Source organism: Topomyia yanbarensis, chromosome 3, assembly GCF_030247195.1.
Source record: "Topomyia yanbarensis strain Yona2022 chromosome 3, ASM3024719v1, whole genome shotgun sequence".
NCBI lineage: Eukaryota > Metazoa > Arthropoda > Insecta > Diptera > Culicidae > Topomyia > Topomyia yanbarensis.
In genome coordinates, this window is record NC_080672.1 from 404,896,673 (window position 1) to 404,922,253 (window position 25,581).

Sequence of the window (25,581 nt, forward strand, 5' to 3'; positions counted from 1 at the left end):
AACCGGTCGGAACACGTATCGAAAAACGGCGGTCAATCGGCGAAAGGGTTGTGAGTCAAAAACACCATCGTTTAAAATTTTATTATTACCAGCAGACATGGAAGCGGCCGCGGACGGGGAGGGTGAGCGCCAACATTTTGAGTCGAGTGTAAAGTGGTTCTAGACCAGAGCGACCACAGTAGCGCGCGGTAGCGGGGCGGGGAATTTTCGGTAAGAGATGAAAGCTCCCGTGGCTATTGCCACGCGTGACTCAACTTCCCGCTAGTGGCAGTGTGCAGTGGCGGAAGCTGTGGATCAAGAGACACGCCACTTCGAACAGGGATGTGTTGTTCGGTGTCGTCTGGTAAACTACAGCAGCAATAGCAACAGTAGCGCGTGTGGCGATTATTATCCCCTCGCGTCTGTGGTCCTGTGGCAATGGCCACTAAAGAGAAACGGCGGCGAATCGGTGCTACGCGGTGCTGGCATATGTACTTAATAGGCCTACTTGCGCGTGTACTCGTCCGTTCGGTTATTGCGTTCGCTTATATGACGATGTTTATGGTAAATCCGGGAAGGAACGAGCGAATCTGGGTAATAACACTTTTAGGAATTGTTGCCGCCTGTGTACTAGCGCGTTGGAACGTAGCACTTTCGGTAATTTCTTTTCCAACTGTTTGCAAACCATTGCGGGGGGGGGGGGGGGGGGGGCGAGAGAGACGTGGAGTACAAGCGATATTTTGACATTCACTCTGTCCGGTGGAAATGCAAACGGAGTTACCTGCGCTATGTAGAATGATATTTCGGCAATCGTTTTATGTTCTCTAGATGAATGATAAAAAATGGAAACACCAGAAGTTTTCCGAAAGTTTCGAAGCAGCTTTTTAATTTAATCCGAGTGATTGTTTCCAGCCTTACAAACAAGCTCCTTGGTGTGCCAAACATTTTGGTTACTCCGAAATCGACAGAAATAAGAAAACATCAATTTTGAAAACAAAACTTTTTAAGCGACTTAATGGAATGTCACAATTAACTCTCGCAACACAAATGTCTTCCATTTAATTTCACTGAAATAGTATTAAACACTATTTAAACCTGTCCGATTCGATTCAGTGGCTGTTCAGTACTGTGTACGGACACCAATATCCTTTCATAAACTTCAAATGCAAACATTGACACTTGCCAGAAATCTGAAGGTTTGTCGAAAATCGTTGATTTTCCGGAAATGCTTAATTATAATGTAAATTTGATAAAATATTGAACGTTCAGAAACAGAAACAATTCAGCAGTTACCATTTTATTCTATAAATAAGAAAAGGCAATAACGAACATCTTTCACAGTGTCACAGATAGCTTTCTTTCATAAAAGCGAAGGGTATACACTTTTGAAGTGATGTTCGACAACTTTTCTTACGGTCACATGATTTCGAAACCATCAACTTCGAAGGTTGGTCATCAAATGGTGAATACTTCCCAGTGTTCACTAGCTTCTATCGCATGCATCCCTGTACGTCTATTGATGACATTTAATCTGTAGGCCGGCATCGATTGGATACTACCTTGTTCAGTAGTAGCGGAATGAGAAAGTGCGAGCGAGTATGGATGTTATAACCCTACCCTAGACAGTACTAAATACGTGAGGTGGCAAAGAATCCCTGCACCACTGTCCTTCGACGAGACGGGAGGTTGGGTCAAACCAAGCAAGCAGCCCGGAAAAAGCATGATTGGAAGTTTGGCACATCGAACTACAAGTCACTTTGCTTTCCTGGGTTCGAACGAATCCTGCACGATGAGCTGAAAACTCGCAACTTAGAAGTCGTAGAACTGTAGCAGTTAGGAATTATCTTTATAGTGCTGACCAAGTGCGCGCCAACGCGTGATCTAGCAGCAGACGATCAGCGAAAGGATGTCTGTGGATCAAAGGCCGTTTCTTCAACTGTATCATCATTAGCGTGCACTACCTCAACGAAGGGAGACCTGAGAACAAGAAAGATGCATTTCACGCGCATTTTAAGCGTGATGCCCGCGACAGAAGGTGAAGCTCCTCATCGGCGACATGAAACTTTCTCACCAAATGAATCAAATCGACCACGTTCTAATGAACGAAAAAATTTTCTCCGACATCCCAAATGTTCGCACCTTCCGCAGCGCGAATATAGATTCGGAATCATCTACAGGAAGATCTGGATAACGAGGCAATGGAGCATCGGAATCGTGTTACGAAAATTCTACGAGTAGGTTAATCGCTCGAGCTATGTGCAACAGGCCAACACACGAAGAAATACTAATCGATAGGTGTATTATGACAAACATCTAAGTAGCAGTAGACGACGAGAGTGTCGTAAAAATCAGCCTGGAGACACGCGCGGCTGACGACAGATTCCCAGCACCGGATTTACCTAAGATTCATGAGGAGATCGGGCGGTTGAGGAATGATAAAGCCGCTGGCAATGATCAACTGCCAAGTGAGCTGTTGAAACACGGAGAAGTGGCGATGGCTAGAGCACTCCACTAGGTGGTTTTGAAGATCTGGGTGAAAGATATTTTACTTGTGGATTGCATGGAAGCAGTAGTATGTTCCAACTATAAAAAGGGGGAATGCTGAAACTAGTTACCGAGCAATCACATTGCTGAAGGGGTTCTCTCAAATTGTTTGTCGTCGACAATCACCGTTAGAAATCGAGTTCGTTGAGAAAATTGGAATATCATGCCCAAATATGGATTCCCGGACAAGAGACAATAGATCGAGTGATGTGTGCTGAGTATCTGAGATACTTTCGAATCCTTTTGAGACTCGGAAAGGGCTACGGCAAGGTGATCGGCTCTTTTATATAATGTTCAATAACGCTTCTAAACGTGCGATAAGAAAACGAGAATTGCCACGAGTGGTTCGGTCTTCCGAAAGTCTATTTAGCTTCGTCAGTAACGTCGATATTGTGGCACACAATCTTGAGACGATGGTGGAGACGTACATTCGACTGACGGTTGAAGCAAAGCGAATTGAACTGGTCAGACATAGCACATGAGTCATGAGAGTTAGTGATAGCGCTTCCCAGCGAGTATATCGATTGATGGCGATGATACCGAGCTGGTTGATGAATTCGTATATTAGGGCTCAATAATGACCGCCGATAATGACACCAACAGAGAAATCGGGATAAAAATTTTAGCAGGTGAAAGTTGTTACTTTGGGCTTCGATCGAAAAATGTACGATACCACATGAAGTTAACCTTCTACAAATCGGTTGTCTTCTACAATCAAGAAACCTGGAGTATGCTGGCTGGAGACTAATGCGCTCTTGGTGTTTTCGAAAGGAAAGTGTTGAGAACATTCCACGATGGGATGCATATGAAAGACGGAATATAGAGACGGTGTATGAACCACGAATTGCAACAGTTGCTTGGAGAACCACCTATTGTTCGCACAGCGAAATTTGGTCAGCTGCGCTGGGCTGGGCATGTCCTTAGAAAGCTGGGCAACTTGGTGAAAATGGTACTGGAAACTAATCCGACAGCTACAAGGAGGAAAGAGGAGTCTTCGTGCCGTGCGAGGCGACAAATAGCTATGGACCGAGTGAATTGTAGACATCTTCTTGATACAGCAAAGGACAACACTGCCTGGTAGGTAAAGAATTTAAGTGAATGTTTAGCAACAAGTTTCCCGGCATAAAATAGCCTATCTTTAGAATTATCATTTTAGTGGTTAATGTTTCTATAAATAGCCTTGGAGAATCAATTCTTCCAAAAAATAGTGAGAAACTTGTTGCCTTCAGCAAATTTGTTGGGAATTTCATTTAAAATATGAAAGTTCTTTATATTTAGCATATCGAGATATAAAACGATATTTAAGAAATTTTATTAAATCTAGTTTTCTTCCTATAACTGTAATGCTGATTTCGGTTTTAGATCAGAGTCGCCCTAGGTTCGTTCTAATATTTACAAAATCCATACAAAAGTGACAGCTCAGAGCGAACCTAGAGCGACTCGATTCTAAAAACGAAATCAGCATTAGTTTCAGTGACACATGGCTTGAATGAAATGTTAATTTTATTGTTTATTAACTGCATAAGAAATTGATCATATACAGTAACATCAGAATAACCTGTTGTCAAGGTTTTTTTCTCGCAAATATATTAAATATCTCGATACTCTGGATTTTTGGAGCATTCATGTCTTTTGCCAAGTAATTTGTAATAACATTCTCGATAACTTTAGAGAAAACACCAAATCTTTCGAGACCAAATTTGTTTGAAGAGTTAATGCATCCATCAGGGAAGATCAATCATCAAAATTATTTTATCAGAAGATTTTTTACGTGTCAAAATTCTTCCTGGGTACCAAACCTCCAAAACTGACGGTTTCGGAACTATGTGATATTTAACATAAAACTTGTTTTCGAACATTCATTTTACTTTGCTTCACTATTAAAGTTCATAACTGAAGAACGCGTCCTTGTATATGAATTTGCATTACGCCATTCAATTCAGTATAAAAATGTACATCATAAATAGCCACTAATTTGACGAATTTCTTAATTCTCTTTATTTCCAATCTTGCTTAGTGGCTATTCATATAATTGATAGTACAAGAGAAAATCAAATGCTCATAAAACCGATCCTGACCTGTTAGTGACAAACGGAATACGCCATTTTTCTATGTGGGTGTTTTCTTGCAGGTATTATATTTGATATTGACATGATTTGTGAGCTATAAGCTAGTCACTATTTACCAAAAAAATTGTGGACAAGCTTGATGCACAAAGATGCATTTCACGCGCATTTGAAGCGTGATGCCCGCGACAGAAGGGGAAGCTCCTCATCGGCGACGACGATTAAACGATTTTGATTATAATCTGATGAAATATGTATTTAGGATTATATCCAGCATCAAAGTAGTCAATACATTGGAAAGTTGGATATTGTCTTGAAATGTTAAATTATTTCATGAAATTAGAAAATGAGAAAAGTCCACGTGATCATCGTGGGTAGGAGGGTAGGGGTTCACAGATTATTCATGCATGTCCAGGTCCACGGAGAGAGGGAAGGGGGTCAAATACCAAAGTGTTTCTGTCCACGTGGTATATGAACGGCCCCTATGGTCTACGCGTCAATAGAGTTACGTGGACTTCTTCTCTAAAGTTTTCGCAACAGCCAGTCGTTCGGTCAATTTTTGCAAATCGAAAAATTGGGGTGTTTTCATGAAGAAACCGAATTGTGTCGTGGACCTTGTAGCCAATGGTTTAACGGCTCTCATAGAACGTTTTCCAGGTTGATCCAAAATCCTAACATTTATACTAGTTTGATTATTGGGTTATTCAATTAGCTAACGTTCACTGATTACAATATCGCTGTAAAAAAAGCGAAAAGCTGAGTCTGAGCTGTAACTAACACTAAATTGCAAAAAACACACTTCAAAATCAATTAAGTGATCAATTGAGTAGGATCGAGCGAATTTCTTAGATTAGAGGAGACAGTCGACGTTTTATTATCACCAAATTTTCACTGATTGTCACAATATAAATTATTAGGACGACAAGAGAGCATTTCCAGGCAAACACTAAGCATTAAAGCAAGCACTATATTCAGAATATAACAGTTTTTCTTTGTTGTTAGGCTATATACAAGTTTCGCAAACATTTTTTTTTAAATTTTACACAAGCTTGGTAAACATATATAGGCTTTAAAGAGCCTTGCTAAAGCTTATAAGCACTACAGATATCAAGTATTAAAACAGACAGTATATGTGTATATTAAACTGTACTGTAGACTGTAGAGCCTGAAAACCTATATTTAAGCTAGATGCGGTTATCACTGATGCCATTTTAATGCCTATTATGGTTTGAAAAATTGCATCTATTATGACATTTTTCATTTTGAGATCTATGATGCCGACTTTTGGTTGAAAAATATTCTCGATAACCCTAACAATATGGAAATCTTTGGAACAGGTTTGATAAGTAGATGATGGAAACGGATATTTGAAATTATTTTGAAAACTAAGATGGCGACTTCTCGTCGAGCGATATTCTTCATAACCATAACCCTAAGATTATTTTTGAAATTGACATGACGAGTAGATGAAAGAAATCGATGAGTGACGTCATTTTGAAAGCCATGATATCAATCCCTATACATTTACTGCATATTTTTTCCATTCCGAAAATATTCATATTCTTGAGTTTATAGAGAATTCATCTAAACCGGATGTCGCCATTTTGGTTTCCAAAATCGCTTCCGACATCGATTTCTGTCGTCCAGTCGTCAGCCCGATTCCGAAAATACCCATATTGTTGCATTTATAGAGAATTTTTATAAACTGCAAGTCGCCGTTTTCATTTTCAAAATGACCTCCGACATCGATTTCCGATATGTACTCATCAACCCTATTCTGAAAATATTCGTATTGTAGAGGTTATAGAGAATTCATCTAAACCGGAAGTCGCCATTTTGGTTTCTAAAAGCGCTTCCGGTATCGATTTTCGTTGTCTAGTCGTTAACTCCCTTCCAAAAAACCCATATTACTGAGGGTATGAGAATTAATCTAACTCGAATGGCATCGTCTTGGATTTCGAAATGGCTTCAGACATCAATTGCCGTCATATACTATTCAAACCCATTCCGAAAATACTCAACTTTTCTTAGTAACAGTTAGCTAAGAATGTTAAATTGTATACAACTTCATATGGTTGAAAAGAGTTAGTTATTTCAAATTTAGTTCGTAAAAAAAAGTTACGCTAAATCGAACATTCCGTAAAAAAGAGTTCGTAAATGAAGGTTTCAATGTATTATTAATTCGTATCATGACCTGGCCTGGCAGTTCAGAGAGTAAGACGGTAGCTCACGAACCACTTGCCGTGTGTTCGAGTACCAACCAGGAAGAATTTTTAGTGATCAGTATGATTGTAACACTAACCCTGCAATTGTACTGTACACTAAGAATTGGCTGCGAAGTCCATCAAAAAAGAAGGTCAAGCTCCGCAACGGCATGCAGCACCAAGGATTTGCTATTTTTTCCGTAGCGCGAAGTACAGTTAATGAACAACACTACAAAAAGTGACCATATGTATAGAAATAAACATCGACAAGCAATGGTTGGGCTTGATATAATCCAAACTGGAATCCGACTCGAGCCCGAAAGTTTGTATTTTGTAAACCGGAACTCTATTCGAGAAGCTAATGTATGGAAACCCGAAACCCGTCCCGAACTCGTGATCCAAAGTTTTAATAAACACGAATCCGACCCGAAATCCAGTTCCTATGTTTCGGGATTCCAACAGTCTTAATCAATGAATCAATTTGAAATAAGAAGTCATCAATAGTAAGACCCGTCAGTAACTTAGGCTTCGGAGTTCGACGCGATGACCCTGGCAGTAGCAGTCAGGAAAATGCTGAAGAATAGGAACGCTAAAAGTGAAGTTTAGTGGTAGATGCATTTTGGCCGCCCTGTCATTTAGGGTCTGCCGGGCAGGTAAAAATAAGAATCTGAATAGTGGATAGCATAAATTTACAGTTTATGACACATTTTACTGTATGGTGTTGACTGTTGTAGGCACAAGCTCCTTGTTTTATACAAATGATGTTTGTTCTAAAATGGCCATAAAGTTTTTAAAAGGCCTAGTACAAGACATAGGATTAATTCGAAAAATGAACGAATGGATTTACCAAGAAATTAAATTACGATCCACTAGAAAGATTGTAGCCTAACGTATTAGTCACGATAACGCACTACAATTGTACTGTAGATGAGCTATAATTAAAGAGCAGCTACCCAAGAATGGTTAACTCTCTCAATCTTTTTGCGGACAGTTTCAATTCATTATAATGCGCTTACACCCTCAAATTTAAAAAAGAAAAAAAAGAAGAATGCGTAATGTTCACTTCCAACGCTCAATAACAACTTGTGCTTCAATTTGATCTCATTCTTGAACACAGTATTCACATGTACAGGAAATTAATTTTTAAAAGTTTATTTAGTTACGGCGCGAGAAGAGGTGCCCATCGAGTTAAAATTTGTTGGCGCTGAATAACATTCTTGAAAACTCCTGAATATGGAGCAGGAATATGAAGCCGCTGACGAAAAATCTAAGTTTTTTAGAGGTGTGCGCCGATGCATTTTTAATCGGCGGCGGCGTAAGCGACATTTTTGACCGGCGGCGGCGGCGTTGGCGGCGTCACGCCGTTGGACCCTATCGGCGGCGGCGCGCCGGCGTGTGTCGGCGTGACGAATATTGACGCCTATGTAACTAAAAAAAATTCTTGACAGTACAATTCCTTTCCCAAATTTTCGGTTTATGTTGTAACAGACTTCACAGCACATACAAACAAACGTTACAGCTTAAAGAAAATCTAAAAAAATCATCGCCCACGATGTACTAGCGACATCTGTTGAACACATTGCACAAAATGTAATTCTCGCAACCATATCAAATTTTTTTTTTCAACTGAAGCTCCAATAGTGCCCACCCTGCTTGCCAAATGCAAGATAATAAATAAAAGGTGGAACTATTTTTACAGTTGTAAAATTTGAAGTACGAAATAGAAAAATTGTCGATGTCGCATACTACGACTTCGCATGAAATAATGATTACCATGGACAAATTGAAAGAATGCAGAGTAACGACTGTATTTCAATGACCCATAATAATTATTTATTGTTCTATATTTGGGAAATTAAGCAATGGTAAAACAGTTTTTGTTTTGTTTGAGGAAATTAATTGTTGTTGTCGTTTCATTGTTTTTTTGTTTCTATTTGGTCATCTTTACCGTAAGCCCGGGGACAATTGACAGCTCTCATATATTGAATTCATAAGCAAATTTTGGGGTGATGTGGTGAAATCATGGCGGCTCGAATGGAGCAAAATTTGAAAAAGGCGCATCCCATTGATTATTTTCCATATCTGTGGAAAATTATCAATTTAAGCATTTCTACCATTTCTTTTTGCTGCTAGAATTCTGATAAAAACACAAATTCTATTCAAAACAAATTGTTAAGCTTGGTGGTGATGTACTTTCATTGGCCAAAATGTTTTTCATTTACATTTACATACATTCATTCGAGATAAAAAGCACCAATGATTTAACGATTTCAAACTTCACACAACAAGAAAACCAAAACATGTTTAGGAAGGAAGAGAGCCGGTTGTTAAAACAACGACTTCCAGCTAAATATATAATAAGATTTATGTAACTTTGCTGACGGTTTTCAATTAGGGATAAATTTATTCTCTAATAATAGTTTTCTTTATTCACATTTTGGAATAGGCTTTTTCTAAATGTTATTCTAGCCGCATTGACGGCGTTCGTAACACACGTAACGAAACACGCTTTTCTCTTGAAACTTTTTCGTTTCGTTGTTCGTGGTACTCATACAGAGAAGGCATACTAGCGCCACCATCAAATCGGTGGTGCATATATGAAACAAGCACTATCTGTCAAGTTGTCCCTGGGTTGTTTACCGTCGCTCTTTTAGAATCCCGCAGATATCAGGTACCCTAACACGAGGCGTTATTATTGGCATTACTGCGCAGAAATGTCACTTTTAATGATCGTGTAAGGACACCTTTCAAGGTAGACACATTACTTCATTTTCCAGGCTGGTGTTTACTTTTACTTCTTGTAAGTACAAAATCGCCACGATGATAAGGAATACGATTCCCTGGCACTACATTTTCTTACAGCGTACGATCTGCTTCTATCTTGAGTGCAAAGTATGCTCGATGTGCTGGAATCATACAGATCTACACCCTAACGAAACCTTAACATACAGTTACTATCAATCATAATCATTCCACAACTTGACGTGTTAGGTTGAAACTGATCACTAAACAAGTCTGATTGAAAATGGTCTGAGCGTATCTCTAGTTTTCGTAGCACCTGCACCCCACCAATTTCTCCAGCAGTTCCGGGGATCAACAAATTTTAATCCATTGCATACATTCGATAGACTGAATCAATTAAATTACTAACATCCTGTTATGTGTTTACTCACCGGTCGGCATCGTGTTGTAACTTAAGAAATGGTTGTGAACAACTCCTACCTTGGGCACTTCGACAAGAATGAATTTCACATTTCCGGCCCATATTGTTTGTTTTGGTTTGCATGAGATTAAAAAGACCGTAACGTTTTCGGGTGGGTGCGGAAACTAAGTAACGCATTTAGCTCTGTGTCAAAATCTCTTCACTAACGCCACCGATTTGTAATTGAAATCGTCCGTTTTTTTTCTACGAGTGATGAAAATTCATCTCGTGTTACGTCTTATTTGTCTGTGATACCGGGCTGGTGCAACTGACACTGAAAATCTTTCTTGAGTGGGGCTAGATCACACGATGAATAATTTATGAGACTAGAAATCTTACCCTCTGCATCGCCACATCTGTGCACCAGCGTCGCGAAAAGTCAAGATCACTTTGCTCAACTATTCTTCGAGAAAATTTTTTTAAAATAGGTCACGATTCAATCAATTATAAATAAACCTCGTATTGAAAATAATTTTTGGGTTTTCATAAAACTAGTTCACGCAAAAAAGATGACATTATACTCAAATGTTTAGTAGGTGGTTGTGTCTGAATATGTTTAATATTTTTTTCTAATTCATAACTCGAAGAAACATTGATTTGTATTAACTTTATTAACTAAAACAGTCAAGAATTGAACGACGTGCAACGATTTTCGTAAATTCTCGTCGTGTTATCGTGATATTTTAGTCTTGAGCTTACCGTTGGATTTTTTACACAGAGTCACGTGTTTTATAGTTTTCTAAATTTTTTCACGGACATGAATTGTGGCTAGGTAATGTATTTTGCTCAGCGCAGTTTCATTTAAATCCGAACATTTCTCTGAATTTTAACAAAGGAATAACAGGGTTACAGGTCCTAGTAATGTCTTTGTATCTAATGCTCGTGCCTATGAGACTAATTGCTAGCAGTTGTATACAATGGCTCACATAGAAATGAATAATAGTCTGAGTTCCTTGTAATTGTTTACCTAAGTATAATAAGATTATGTGGAAAATTAATTACTTCATGAATTACATCATGAACAGTTTCACGAGCTCGACTGGTGAATCGTGTGTAGCATATTAGGAATTAAGAATCGGTTAAAAAATCAATGAATAATACACTGCGTTCCAGTGAAATTGATTACGTGCAAAGATTAGGATCAGGCATATAGTCGTATATTTCAGGCACATATATCTTGAAAGTGGAAGTTTTTTTTTTAATTTGTGAACCATTTCACGCACACGAATGGTGAATTGAAACTTATATGCTCACAATCATAACTAGTTGACGAAGGATCTTTGAATTATATAACGAGTGTCGTGTAATGGTTTTCGAGAAAAGATCATGATTATTTTAATTTTGTAATCCAATTGAGGACCACTAATACCAAATAATGATCAAGCTGTGATAAATCATGAATCAGTTAACGTCGTATATTCGGTCCATAGACAATGTTCCTAGATTTGTGGATAAAATCATGAGTCAACAATTTTAGAGTTCGCGAATTTTCGGCGCGGGAAAAATGCATCGGCGGCGCGCCGCCGATCTACCGTTCGGCGTCGGCGTGCGTTAAAAATTACCGGCGGCGGCGGCGTGGCGCGGCGGCGCACAGGTCTAAAATTTTTCAAATAAGCAAAACAATGGATATGAAGAAGTACCAGGGAGCTTGATTACTATAAATGACAATATATCCATAACAGACGCTCACATTGTACTTGTTTGTATTGCGATGTCTCTCACTGAGACCACACCACACGTTTCAATCAACGAAACAGATACCTATAAATGAAAATCCAGTTGGTTTGATTCATGTTTTAATGTAGTATAATCAAAGTATGTTTGAGTGTATTTACAACTTCTGCCAAATAAATATAGTGTTATATGATTGATAATTTAGAAGAACATTTCAAGAAGAAGGAACTTCAAGGAAATATAAATTCTTATTAGAGTAATTTAATAAAATAAATAAATTTAAACTTTTGCATCTTGGTGGAGATATAGAAATACAAAAATGGCAGCATTTTTTTTTTCTGACTGTGGACAACGTTTAAATTTATTTTTCGAACGTACACATATCTGTGAAAGAGAAACCAAAAACATGTTTTTGGTTTCTCTTTCACAGATATGTGTACGTTCGAAAAATAAATTTAAACATTGTCCACAGGCAGAAAAAAATGCTGCCATTCACACTTCGGGTCTGGCCGACATACTTATGCTCTCCAATGATTAATTTTGCTATCTAGAAACCAACACTCTCAAAGAGATAAACGCTTTCATTCTCTATATCTTGCATTCAGAGCTAATGTGTTTGCCTCAATGGCTTTCTGCAAATAGCACACAAGCAAAGACACATCCACGGTATCAAAAGTGTGTAAGTAACAATCTGCTCAATCGCTTTGTCGTTAATTCTGCTCTGTTTGAATTTTGATAACAATTAGCATTCTGCCCAAAGCTTGCTTATCATCCAGCCAAATGCACCTCTCATGGTGACAGAATGTCACCCCTAGTGGACTAGAAGCGATCAACACACACCCACACGTTCTAGCTTCCGTACATCACATCGTCGCCTCGGTTGACATGCGGCTCTATGAAAACTAATTTTGTTTATGTTTTTGTTTGCATCAGTCACCCGCCCGCCTGCTCGTATACTCACCACAATTTAACTGACCGACCTTTTCTTACGCATCGTCACGATACTGTCACGACACGGAAAGGCTTCTATTTGAACACTCATCATGGGTAAACCATCCCTCGTCATCCTCCATCGAGAACAGCCCATATTCATACATTATAATCGTTTTATGAATTATGTAAATATTTGCGGTTTGAAAATTTCAACGCTCCATCACATGACACGTACGAGCCGGCGGACCGAGGCTGCTCTTGCTGATCTATCGGAATGAATTTCGTTGCGGAAACGATTCCAGGATCTGAGTTTTATAGCCATCGAAGTGAAATACCATGTCAATCTAGTGGTGGAAGCAGTAGTATCACTTTTTTTCTCAACTTAATATAGAACCATCCTCGCCGGAAAAGCTGACCAAAAATGCGAATGACACATACAGACAAACACACACATACATACACACAAAGCATACAAGCCGACAAAATTTTTCGAATAAACAACTTTCAACAAAAGTAAGTTCTGCCCACAATCCCATTCTCGGCGTTAGATGATACCGGTCCTGTCACAGGAAAAAGAGGGCAACCAAGTTCGTTAGTGATATGTCTGCTTTGTGAAAAAATAAACTTTTAACCAACAACGAAATTTGTACGACAGGAAAGCACCTTAAATTATCTTGGTATCGTCACAAATTATTTCCGCAACCCTGATTTCCAGAGTACCCGCCCTAATTTACCGTTCCTTTTTTCATGAACCAAGATTATCGATTTTTCCATCAATTCCGGATCCGGTATGGAAACCGCACTGCTACGCCACCGTCGTTGGAGTCATTCACTTTGACCGTACGTCGGCCGCGCGCGTAACCGGAAACGTCGACCAGTAATTTTTCCCAAATTACAATAAAAACATTCATAATGTGTTTAAGTAACAATAAGTTCCCACTTTTCTGTTGTCGTCCCCCTCTTTGATGCTATTGGGCGGAGATCGCGTTTCCCGATTAACTACACACTTCGGGTTCACCCCTTCCCAAGGGATTTTACTTTCTTTTCCCACTCTCCGCTATCCGGTTCAGTTAATATTTATTTATTCACCTATCGGAAAACATTCTACCTTATTATGCTTAGCTGGCTGTCACTCTATCGGCTAAAGATTTATTACTTCGCAGTGTCCAATTTACTGGAGTTTCGATACTGCGGGACTAAATGGCTGTTAAGTGGGGTTTAATATCTTATGCTATTTTTGGCTAACTGCTGCTGGTTACTATGTGTTATTGACGCTAAATGGCTGTTTGAACGGTGCTAACTTACGGCTAATTAAGACTACGTGATCTGGTGGCCGTGCGAATGGCGGGTGGTTTTAAAGGCTTAAGTGTGGTTATTGTGGGTATTGGTTTAGCTTTTCAGTAGGATTCATTCTGTTTGGGCATGTAACGTTTCACGACTTACTTGGGGAGGAGTATGGCAAAGTCAGCTGTCAACATTCATTTCGCAAGGGTAGAGAAGCTTTTTCTTTCCAAATTGGATTTAATGTACATTTGGATTTCAAATTTGTAGCGAAACTATAGTAAAACTAAACCTACGTAATAAAGTAAAAGTAGAAAATGTTAAAAAAAAGATAGTGGGACGGGCATTGCGTAGTTGGCAAATCGATTACCTTGAACGCAGCTCACCTGTGTTCCATTCTCAACCCCGCGCATAGGGTTAGAGATTTTTCAAAAAGAGATTTTTCTAACCCGAAAAAAGAGGCGAATGCTATGGTTCAAATTTCTGTAATCAAAATAAAAAAAGATAGTATTGCACTGGATAACAAATTAAAGAATAATAATATTACAAAGATAACATATTTATATTGTACACATAAATAAAAAATGGTTGTAGAACAAAACTTTGCACTCACGAAAAATATCTTGAGTAATGAATGCATTCTACGATAGAATATTTGGCACGCTTTGATTAACCTGTCCCGTTTACAAGGAAAATGGTAAAACAGTAGGCTGATTTGCCAGAGTTGTTTGACAAAAAATGCATAAAATTTATACATTTTTGAAGAAATTGTAAAATTTTTAAAAAATATCGAATATAAGCTTCAGTCACAAATATCAAAAAAAAAAATTATGAAAATCAAAATATTGTAACTAAGAAAAATGATGAAATCGAAACAACTTCTCGAAAGACGTCAGTTCATTTCAACTACAAACAAAATAATTGAAAAGTCTCGCTTTTAGGAGGATTAATCAAAAATGTCAAATGATCTTGATATTTGAGTATCCCGAAGATACTATTGACGTAAACTCAGCCGTTTCAACCTAAACAACCAATCACTATTTGAAACACTGTATTTTTTACAAATTGCCGATCTACTTCAAAAATACACGTGATTAGTCAATGGTGTAATATAGCAAGTTGTCCATTTTAATAATTCAAACCTTTTCGTGGAACATACCCAACTCGTCAGGATGATAGTTAAAAAGTTACACTAATGAATTGGCTTGTAAGGCGTTACCCACAAATAACAAGCAATAATGTTGAAGATTTAAAAGATGAAGACTTTGTGTCTTCAGTAAAGTTGTTGGCAAAAGCTTGCTCTACAACTTTGCTGAAGACATAATCATAATATATGCACATTCAAGATTTTGATAAATATATCATTTGATAAATATATCATTTGATAAATATATTTCACTTTTGGGGAGATTAAGCAATAAAATCACAATACAATGTGAAAGGGCTTATAATGTGCACAAATTCCTCAGATGGTCTGAGTGACCCAAATTTAACGATTTAGGCATACATAATCAATAGAATGCACGATTTTGGCAAAAATACACTTATGAAGAAACTTCAATAATAATAATCATTTATAAAGCTCTATGAACTTTCGTAAATTTACATAAAATATCAGAATTTAAAAAGAAATGATAAATATCCATAATAATTTATAAAAATTCATTAAAAATTTTGCAATCACAAAAATTATCAAAATTTCAAAATGGGTTCAGGCTTGAAGTTTTTAGTACATATATCGATTACTTAGTACACATAAGGAAATTTTTCTAACCGGGTGAAGTGGTAGATGGGTATAATGTATACAAAAATGTGTTTTAAAATTTAAAAAAAAATTTCAAATTTATAAAATGCATTGATGACATTTTTTAAAAATGCATGTAAATATTAAAATATATTAAAATACAAAAAAATAGAAACAACTATAAAAACTTAATGATTGGGGTTAAAAGGGGAGTTACCCATTTTTCCAAAACTGACGCTTCTGAGCTTTTTGTTGCCCCAAAAATTTTAGAAAACCTTTAGCATTTTTGAAAAAAAAACAAAAATTTACAAAAATCAAAAATATTAAAAAAAAATTTGAAAGTTTTTTAGATTTTTTTAATAATTTATAAAAACTTAAAATCCATGTTAATTTCAAATATTAATGCAAACTTATGAAAACTTTTAAAAAAATGTCAAGCAAAGTAATAAAAATTTATTTAAAAAAACCTAAAATGAAGCCATTCAATTTCAAAACAAATTATTAAAAAAGTTGTGAAAATTGAAATAAAATTAAAAAAAATTGAAAATTTTTAATTTTTGAGTGCAGAAAAAACCCACTTTTCTCACCCCTTGGTGTATTTTAGGCTGACAAAATGGGGATATTGACAACATCGGGACATATTTGTTTTTCTTTTTAATACAGAAACTGTTTCCATTCCTCTTTAGTTTTTAGACATAGCCTCATAAACCTTTCTGATTGTTTATTTTAGATTTATTTTAAGAGGGTGTTCGAGTACAAAGTTTAAAGAATATGGTATTTTTATTATTGCATATTTTACTTCTATTGAATTTGAAAAAATAGTCTTAATAAAGGATTTACTTGAATTTAACTTGGTTCGTCTACTAGAAACCATCAGACGGATTTTCATATGAGGCAGAAAAATCGGGTCAAAAATTTACAAATTCTTAGGCAAACAAAGTCGATGGGACTTCACTGCAGTTTATAAAATTTCTTAAAAACTCATGAAAATTTATAAAAGTTTAAAACTATGACGAAAATTAAATTTTTTAAAAGAAATGGGTAAAAACTGTAATTAATCTGGACATTTTAAAATTTCTAAGGCATTTAAATATTTTTAAGATGAATAAAAATAAAAAAAATAATATATTCATGAAAGTTAAAAAAAAATAACAATGCATATGAAGACTTACAAAAAAATAAATTTATATGTAAAAAAATTATAAGAAGCCTAATATTCTTTTGAAAATTTTAATAATTTTTTTCAAAATTTTTTAAAAAAATTATGGGTTGCAGAAAATTTTGATCTATCTAAATTTTTTTTGGAATTTTTCCAATATCAGATACTATATGAATAATTTGTTAAAATCGAAAAAATGAAATCATTTTACAAAAAAATGTAGCTTTTTTCGTTTTAGTACTCTTAGTTTGAATTTACTTTTTTTGTAGGAGACACTGCGACCGATATTTAGTTCTATAGTAGTAAAATAATAAACTTAGTGAATCGATTTTCTACAATTAATACAATGAAGTCCCGATTTTATCAACCCCCGGCTGTTTCAGCCTCCGATTTAGTCTACCCCGATTTTATCCACTTTATGACTCGATTTTGTCAGTCTTATATGAAAATTGATAGTTGCTAGTTTTATGGGCTCCAGCAGACGAACCAATTTGATTTCGGAAAAAAATCCTTTCTTGATATTTTTCTTATCTTAGAGAACCGAAACACGCAAAAATAATCTTTTTTTGCGCTGACTTTGCACTGTCAGACCCCCTTAAGGGAAATTTAAACTAAATAATCAGAAAAGGCTATGAGGCGATATCTAGAGACTAAAAAATATTTTACGAGCATCGGTTTATTGAAAAGAAAGAATAAAAAATGTCCCGATTTTGTCAATGTCTCCGTTTTATCAGCCTAACATTCACCAAGGGGCAGATAAAAACTGACCCGTCACTGTAGTCGTTTTCAGCCAGTTGTTAGTATTTGTAGTATTATGTGGTGTTCGTAATATTAAGGTATTTCTGTATATTTCGCCTATCTCAACTTCAATTCAAATATTTTTTATCATCATCGCAATATCTGAAGTCTTTCTCTAATAAATTATAATATTCGAGTAGTACGTCCAGCTAACATTTACTGAATGAATGTCTAATTAATGTCTTATTTCTTCTTTTGCATTGTTTCTTTCTCGGCAGTACTTGAACACACACGGGAATATGCAAATGACCACACGGGTGTAGAAACGCATTAGTACACGCGAAATTACAAACGCGCTACCATACGCGACATACAAACGGCCATGCGATAAAAAGAACTCGCACAGTAACATAGAACGGCTCGATCCTTCCGCGATAATTCAAACACGGTTTTTAACGCGGTTATTCACGGTCAGCGATGTCGCAATAATAAAAACGTCTCGGCGTTCAAGTCAACGTGTAGGTACTTACGGATTGATATACCCGGTCCCAGGCGCCTGTTTGCACTTGAACATACATCGAGCGACAATCGTATTTTATCTTATTCTGAACAATAGAATCACATTGGAAATAGTACGCAATTTTCGTGCAATGATGCGCTAAAATGTGCACTACTTACAATGTGATGAATTTGCACTAAAAAGAGAAAAAACGATTGTCGCTGGTTGGATTGCTTAGTTTTCAATTCTAACGATAATACAAATGCCTGCTCTCGCGCGATCATTAATCATACTCGCTCGAAAGCTTCCACTTTAAAATATGCAATTTATATACACTAGACAGTAAGGCTCGAGGCTCCAAAATTGGAGACTCTAGTGAGATGGGTAAGTTCGCTTTCTTCCTTAATCTAAATCGTACACTCGCGAAGTTATACACACGCTGACATGCGCTATCATACATGTTAGCATTGAAATGCTTGTGCCTTTCGCGATAAAATAAAACTGATCACGCGGGCACCTACGTCTTCCATACAATAAAACGCTCAGGTGATCACGTGTTACGCAAGCGGTTATACGGTTATTCTAACGAAATTATATACGCGAGGTTACGTAGGTGCGACATACACATCCTTGCGATCGAACACATATAATCGCTCGAGCTCTGCGCGATAATACAACCCTAGTTACAAATACGAACATGCAATCGTGACCATACCGTCAAATCTTCGCTCGGCATCTCGCAAACATCAAAAGTATCAGAGAGACATTGCTGGGGGCTCTAGAGATTTGAGAGAACTCACCCTCTTACAGCATCTGAAACGTGCACGTAAAACTAATCATCAGACTCCCGGTTTGTGCGATCATTCAAGAACCTATACGAATATGCACATGACCACACTGGTTAATTAACTAAAAAAAAAGAAATGTATGAAAAATTATATTTAATATCAAAAATTATAATTAAACTCTGAAAACCTAGGGAAAAAAAATTCTTAAATAAAAGCAATGTGAAATTTGTAGCAATTTCACTCCAATGCTTAAAATGACGAAATCTTCAATTTTTTTAAAATTTCAAATTCTTATTTCTAAAAATTTCAAAATCCTTCATTTTTTTTTGAAAATTTCTAAGCATTTCTAAAAACTTCTACATTTTTCAAAAAATTTAGCCAATTTGAAAACTTATTTAATTTTTTTTAATATTTTTTAATTCCTGTGATTTAAAAAAAGTTTTGAAGATTCTTTAAATTTCCAAAACTATCACAATATGTAGCTATGTCAACAATTTTCTTGCTTGAACTTTCACGATATTTCTGCAAAGTGATCAAGAGAACTGTAGAAACTTGTAAAATTTTGTGGACATTTTTAAAGATGAATGTTATGAAATTTTACCAACAATTATATACATTTTTAATTTTTAATAATTTTTGAGTGTTGTAACAACTAGAAATGGAACTTTTTGCAAAAATGTATGGCTTCCTCAATGAATGTAGCTTAATCAAACGAATTATTCGTAGAACTTCCAGATTCGCCGGCCGTTGTCACGGTCTTTTTCAGAGGAAACAAAAATTATGGTTGTCACAAATTTCGTGATCGTCCTTCCACTAGCACCTAAATTGATATTTTTTGTTCAGTAAAAACAAATATCGTCTTGTTCTATCTCCCATCCCCGCAAGTCATACAATGTCACATTTTGAAAAAACTCCCCCTGCCCCAAGAAGCGTGACGTAATTAAAAATGACCTCTATAATAGATATAAAAAAGGTTATGAAATTTTTAAAAATGTATGGAAAGAAGTTTTTAAAAATTTATATAATCTTAAAAAAACAAAGAAAAATATCAAAATAATTTAATTCATTCAAGACTATTTCAAAATTCGACAAAACGAAACCTAAGTTTACAAAACTAATTACAATTTCAATCGAGTTCCAACCAAATTTGGCTCAAATTAATTAAATTTCATATAATCATTGTTTTCTCTCTTCAGCTTTTCAATTATCCCGCCACCATCCAGTGGTTCGTTCGCCCATCGAGAAACGATCCTCGGCAGCTACAAATCAACCGACATTACCTGATCCCGGTTAAGCCGCATTATCACTGCGGAGTAAATCGACCTTCAACCGCGCGCGTTAACTACTTACTTACGAGCGCGTACAACAGTTTGTGGATAAAGTTTCACAATCCTGCCTGCCTTGCTGTCCGAAATCGCTTCCGGTTGCCGGCTAGGGTACACCACATTTCCATTCTTCTCTCGGAGCGGGGGTGGCGAAGCTGCGGACGCTTCAAGATTGCTATAATTACAAGATCCTATTATCAGCGCGCTACCGCAAACTGTTTCTTGAAGTTTCGAAAGGTTTAAACCAGCTGGGCAGCAGTTTGTTGTTCGCATGCTCAATCGCCAGCCGGCCCATCCCATGCGACTGACTGCCCCACAGATGTTATTAGAGGTCGGGTAATAAGATTATATTGGAAACTATTTTAATTACGATATTTGCATCTTCATTTTCTGCTGGTTGGTGGCCGAGTCGTGTGCCGTTTGGAGGTGCTGCACGCGGTTCGTGTTATCAGTTGGCCGGCTGGATGGAGGTCGGTTTTCGAATGGTCGATAGTCGAACGCCGAAGATAATTATGGCGTCGAGTGTGTTGGTGATTAGGATTATGATGATGATTATAATAATGCTACATACTGCTTGCTTTGCGCCGCTGAAATTATTCGATACTGCAGGTACTAGCGATTATTGGATTTTGTAATAGCTCCGCACTGTTATTTAGGTGTGACCAAAACTGTAATCTCACCAAATTTAAAAGCGTACATTGAAAGCTAAAGAATTACGGTACAATTAAAGGAACCAGTTCCCTTGGAATCCACCACCATTCGCACGGCCTTTTTCCCACAGATAGTGATCCACCCCACTGTACTTGTATTTTCCTATAATTATAACTGCTTGCGGTAATGCTCCGCCGGACGGTAATATTAAATTGCTCACGGGACAGGAGTTTATGACCGCCTACTCAGCGCTAACAAGTTCGACTGCGCGTCCGTTGAAGCGAATACCACACCGGTAACAGCGGTTGATGCCGACTCGCACACACGGTACAGCTTGGAATAACGATAATATAATTATTCAATTTTCAGCTAGATTAAGTAATCCGGTAAACACCAACCGGCTGGAATAGCTAAGTAGATTAAGATTTTGGCGTCAAATTCAAGCATGTATAGACCCCGTAAGGGAAAGAGGTGGGGGCGATTTATCTACGCGAATATCGATTTTCTAAAACCTGTTTACAGTGAACGGATCTACGATAGATAAATTGTTAATTTACGGATTAAATTCTTCGACTAATACGTGTGTTTGATATTGAGTTCCTGATCATTACTGGTGCTGGTGTTCATTATCACCGTGCCATCGTCTGATGACGATTAAAGTTTACGCGCGGAATAATGGCAATCACCTTTTCACCGGCTTCCTAAAATGCTAATGCAACTCTGGCAGATTACACGCATCCTCACGTACCTACACGTGATAATACTAATCAATGAGATGCTAATCATCCGTCGCGCAGTTCTCTTTCCAACGCGGACTACATTTTAGTGCTAGCATTAACATTAATGTTGGGTACCGTGCTATCGCCGCCCGATTGAATGGTGGCCACGTGAGTCGACGGCATCAACGAGCTATCAACGTCGATCGAACACGGTGCCACACTCAATCGATCGGGTGCACATTAATTGGCCTAGGCTAATCGAATTTGGAATCGGTGCTATGGGAAAGGGTACTTTGCAATTACTTTCATAATGGTTGTGTCAAACATTCTAAAACTGTATAATTTTTTTTTTGTCAAGTTCCTGTTAATTCTAAATTCTTACCCTACAAAAAATGGTATAATTGGCGTTCATTGCGGAAGGAATTCGTTCAATGGGAAAGCAACACCCTCATTCGAAACTTGCCATTTTCCCCCCGTCTCCCGAACATCTCTCACGGGGGACAACAACAGTCATCACAACAAACAAAACAGCAGCAACAATCGGAACTAGCACAACAGTTGAACAACTTTTCGCCGTCGCCGACGGTTGCGAGCGGGTCGAGTCCCCCACTGGCCACCGCCAACGGTTGGGATCATTTGTTTCGTTCCTCGGTCGTACCGCCCCCCTGTGGGTCGGAACGACCATCGCGTTCCAACTCTTTCCGGTCGGAGGCACGTGTCTTCTTCTCACAAGTTCACAAATGCATCGTCGTGTGACCCCCGGGTGTGGCATGGTGGTGCGAGAATAGACCCAAATGTTCGAACGGGTGATGATGATGGTGATGGTGGTGCAAAGGATGACAGGTGGACAACAGGGGATGGTGATGGTGTAGGGCGGCGGCAGCTGCAGCTGCTGCTGCCGCTGCCGCCGTCGACGGGTGTTGGTGATGGTGGTGGGATGCTGCGGCTGCCGCTGCAGTGGCGGCCACAGTCGAGGAATTAGTGTGATGGTGGTGGTGGTGTCCACCGGTAGAGGCAGCGGCGGCCGCTGCAGCTCCACTGACGCTAGCCGCCGCCGCCAGGTGGGCGTGTAGTGTGGCCAGATTTAGGTTACCTGTGGGGTACGGTAGTCCGAAGCTCGGATAGCCGGAGAAGCCACGGCCGGCTGCGTATGCAGCGTATGCGGCGGCGGGAAAACCTGCAACGAGAGTTTCGAAGAGAAGAGAAGAAAGGAGAAGGGGGAAAATCGTTAGTCGCATTTTATAAGCTGAAATTTTACGAAATGCTTTATAGAGTTTGTGCGAAAGTAGTAATGGAAAAAGATTGTGAAAAGGAATCATTGTAGATTGATTTGGTTCTGATTAACTCGTCTGACAAATGTTTTGGCCTAATGTGTTCCAATTTAATTCCCGAAAATTGCTACTGCTCCTTACTCATTAATATTATTTTGATTACATTTTCATCTGTTCTTAAAATTAATGTTGACAACACAAATGAATGTAATGACTCATAGATCTGCTGTGCCTTATGTCATGTAAATATTTATTAATAAAATCTGAGTTTTACTACGCACTTCTGTAAATCGATAACAACTAGAAAATCTCGCTTCTCTTGATTCTTCTGGAACCGAACTATTACTGCTGTAGGACTGTGTTGTAAGCAAAATATTAGTTGGTCCATTTCGATTTTGAAGTTCTTAATCTTGAATTATAGACTGATTTGATTGGTTGATCCAGGGGCGTAACCAGATATTTAGTGTTTCGAATTCATCTCGTCAGTAACTAGAACAAACTTGGGGCGGCATGCCTATAAATCCAAACTAGCGCTAAAGTTGACACCAGTTAGACACAACTTGCGTGAACGCCTAAAACCAAAACTATTATGTACAAATTGGTTCATTCCAATTCCTTACCTTTAGGGCGTAACTTTTGCATAGACTTTAATTGTTTTGTTAATAAGCTAAGAGATAGTATTCATGTTAATTCAAGACAGTTGGAATCTCTCTTTAGATATATGTTCGCTGTTTATACAACTAGACTAATTCATAGAAATTTAAAATGTTCCCACGTGTATTTGGCAATATCCCAGAAATTTGCTAAACCGATTTTGATAAAAAAATAATAAAGTATTCGGGGAATGTCTCACGACTGCTAGGAAACCAGGATCAAAAGAAAACAGAAATCAAAAATTTGCAGCAACCGGAAGAAGGGTGAGTAGCACTTTCAAATGCAATCCTTACTGTTACATTAGAAATGAAAGTGCAAGAAGATTTAGAAGGGCCTTTGCTCCAAGTGAGTGATGCAAGAATGTTTTATAATCTTTGGTTTGGTTTAGTGTGTTTTAGAATGTACCGAGTAAAAATATTGTTAATTTTTTGTAGTTTCTAAACTTGGAGTAGCCGGTTACCAAAAGAAATCTATGTCTACTAAATAATGGTATTTTGTACTCCATACAGCCTGCCTAAATCAGTTAATAATTTCTATGGCTTTGACCGGTTTCCTGTTAATATCAATGGTATTTGAAAAAATCATACATCATTTCATACATTAATTGGTCGTAAATTCTCTGTTCGTCCTACTTTTAGAACTTTGCATGGTCTATATTAGTACCATAGCAACTAAAATTGCTTTTCTGTTTGTAACGTAATAAACATTTTTGCTGAATTACCAACATTATCAAAAATTAATTTTTTTTATGATAAAGCGATTTTTTCAAAAACTTATGAAATTTCGATGTATTAATTGAAAGCTTAAAAATGTATTTACAAACTTTGCTTTTCTCATATTGAAAGGTTGTGCAATCATTCTGAAAATCGTTAACCTAATCCCGGTCCGGAGGGTCGAGCGTCTTATACCATTTGACTCAGTTCGCCGAGATCGGAAAATGTCTGTGTGTATGTATGTGGAAAAAATGTCCCCTCTGTTTCTCATGTACATTCCTATCGGATACTATTGAATTTTTTATTGATTGGTCTTCCGGTTCCAGAGTTACGTTTGATCACATAGCAAATTCCCATATAAACTGGTACCACCATTATATCAAAATGATGGAAAACTTATTAAAATGAGCGCAAAATTACTTTGATTTGTCAGTCTAGATAAATAATAAACTAACCAAAGTCGCTTTGACCACATTGGTCACCTATGACGGTTCTTAACCTTAAGTATTCTATTCTGACTTTTGAATTAAAAAAAAACAAATTAAATTCAACCAACAAACTGACAGTTGTCCTACTGAATGACGTATCAGCAAATATCTCGTTCGCCATATTGTTAACTGGGACAGCACCTCACATAGCCTGATCTGGTACTTTTGCAATCCGCTAGCAGCTTGCAATCCCAAGTTTCATCTGCAAACTATATTAGATCTAATGAGGCAACCTATAGAGTCGTGCAAGTCGCATGGGTTTGGATGTGTTATTATCCCAAAAAGAAACAAACTAAAAATGTTTTTTTTTGAATAGTTTCGAGTATAGAAATAGAAAAAGGATTGTGATATGGAGTACTAATCTGCATCAGAAAGTACCGTAACCCGTACACCCCTAAAGATCCCTATTACACCATTATGTGGGATAAAACAGGTTTTTGTTATAAAAATCGCTAACAGTTGTCCATAGATATATAAATTTGATAATTTAAGCAAACTTATGCGCCGATAAAAGTTGTAAAAATCTCTAGACTAAAATATTTGCGAGAAATAATCACATAATAATATATTATAAAAGCGAATCATTCGAAATAAATATCTCATTTAGAGTTCATTGTTTTATAAATTTGGTGTTAAAACTGTGGCGAATAAAACTGTAATGTTTAGGGTTATAAAGATTTTGATGAAGAGTACTAGGTATATTCTGCATTACGACGGATCGCTTTTTCCAACGAATTTAAATCGTATAGTAAAATCAAACGGATGTAGGGTTCGATCGAACTATATCTGTACGAAAATGTTAATCATATTCCGTCGCAAAGTAAGGATGCATATCAAAAATTTCTGACCAAGAGCTCATTTCAAAATATCGGCCAACAAGGTAGCGTTAACAGTTTTACGTAAACAAATCCCATTGTACTGAATGAAAAAATGATAATTTGTTGCACTA

General features: G+C 37.3%; 1 protein-coding gene across 1 annotated transcript in view; it reads right to left on the reverse strand.

Annotated features, from left to right (window-relative positions):
* LOC131688342 (RNA-binding protein Musashi homolog Rbp6-like) overlaps nt 1–25,581 on the reverse strand; it is a 174,180-nt gene that overhangs the window by 33,111 nt on the left and 115,488 nt on the right. Inside the window, exon 6 of the mRNA XM_058972546.1 lies at nt 22,600–22,683. Within this exon, the coding sequence (XP_058828529.1) occupies nt 22,600–22,683 (84 nt within the window). The remainder of the gene's footprint in view (nt 1–22,599; nt 22,684–25,581) is intronic.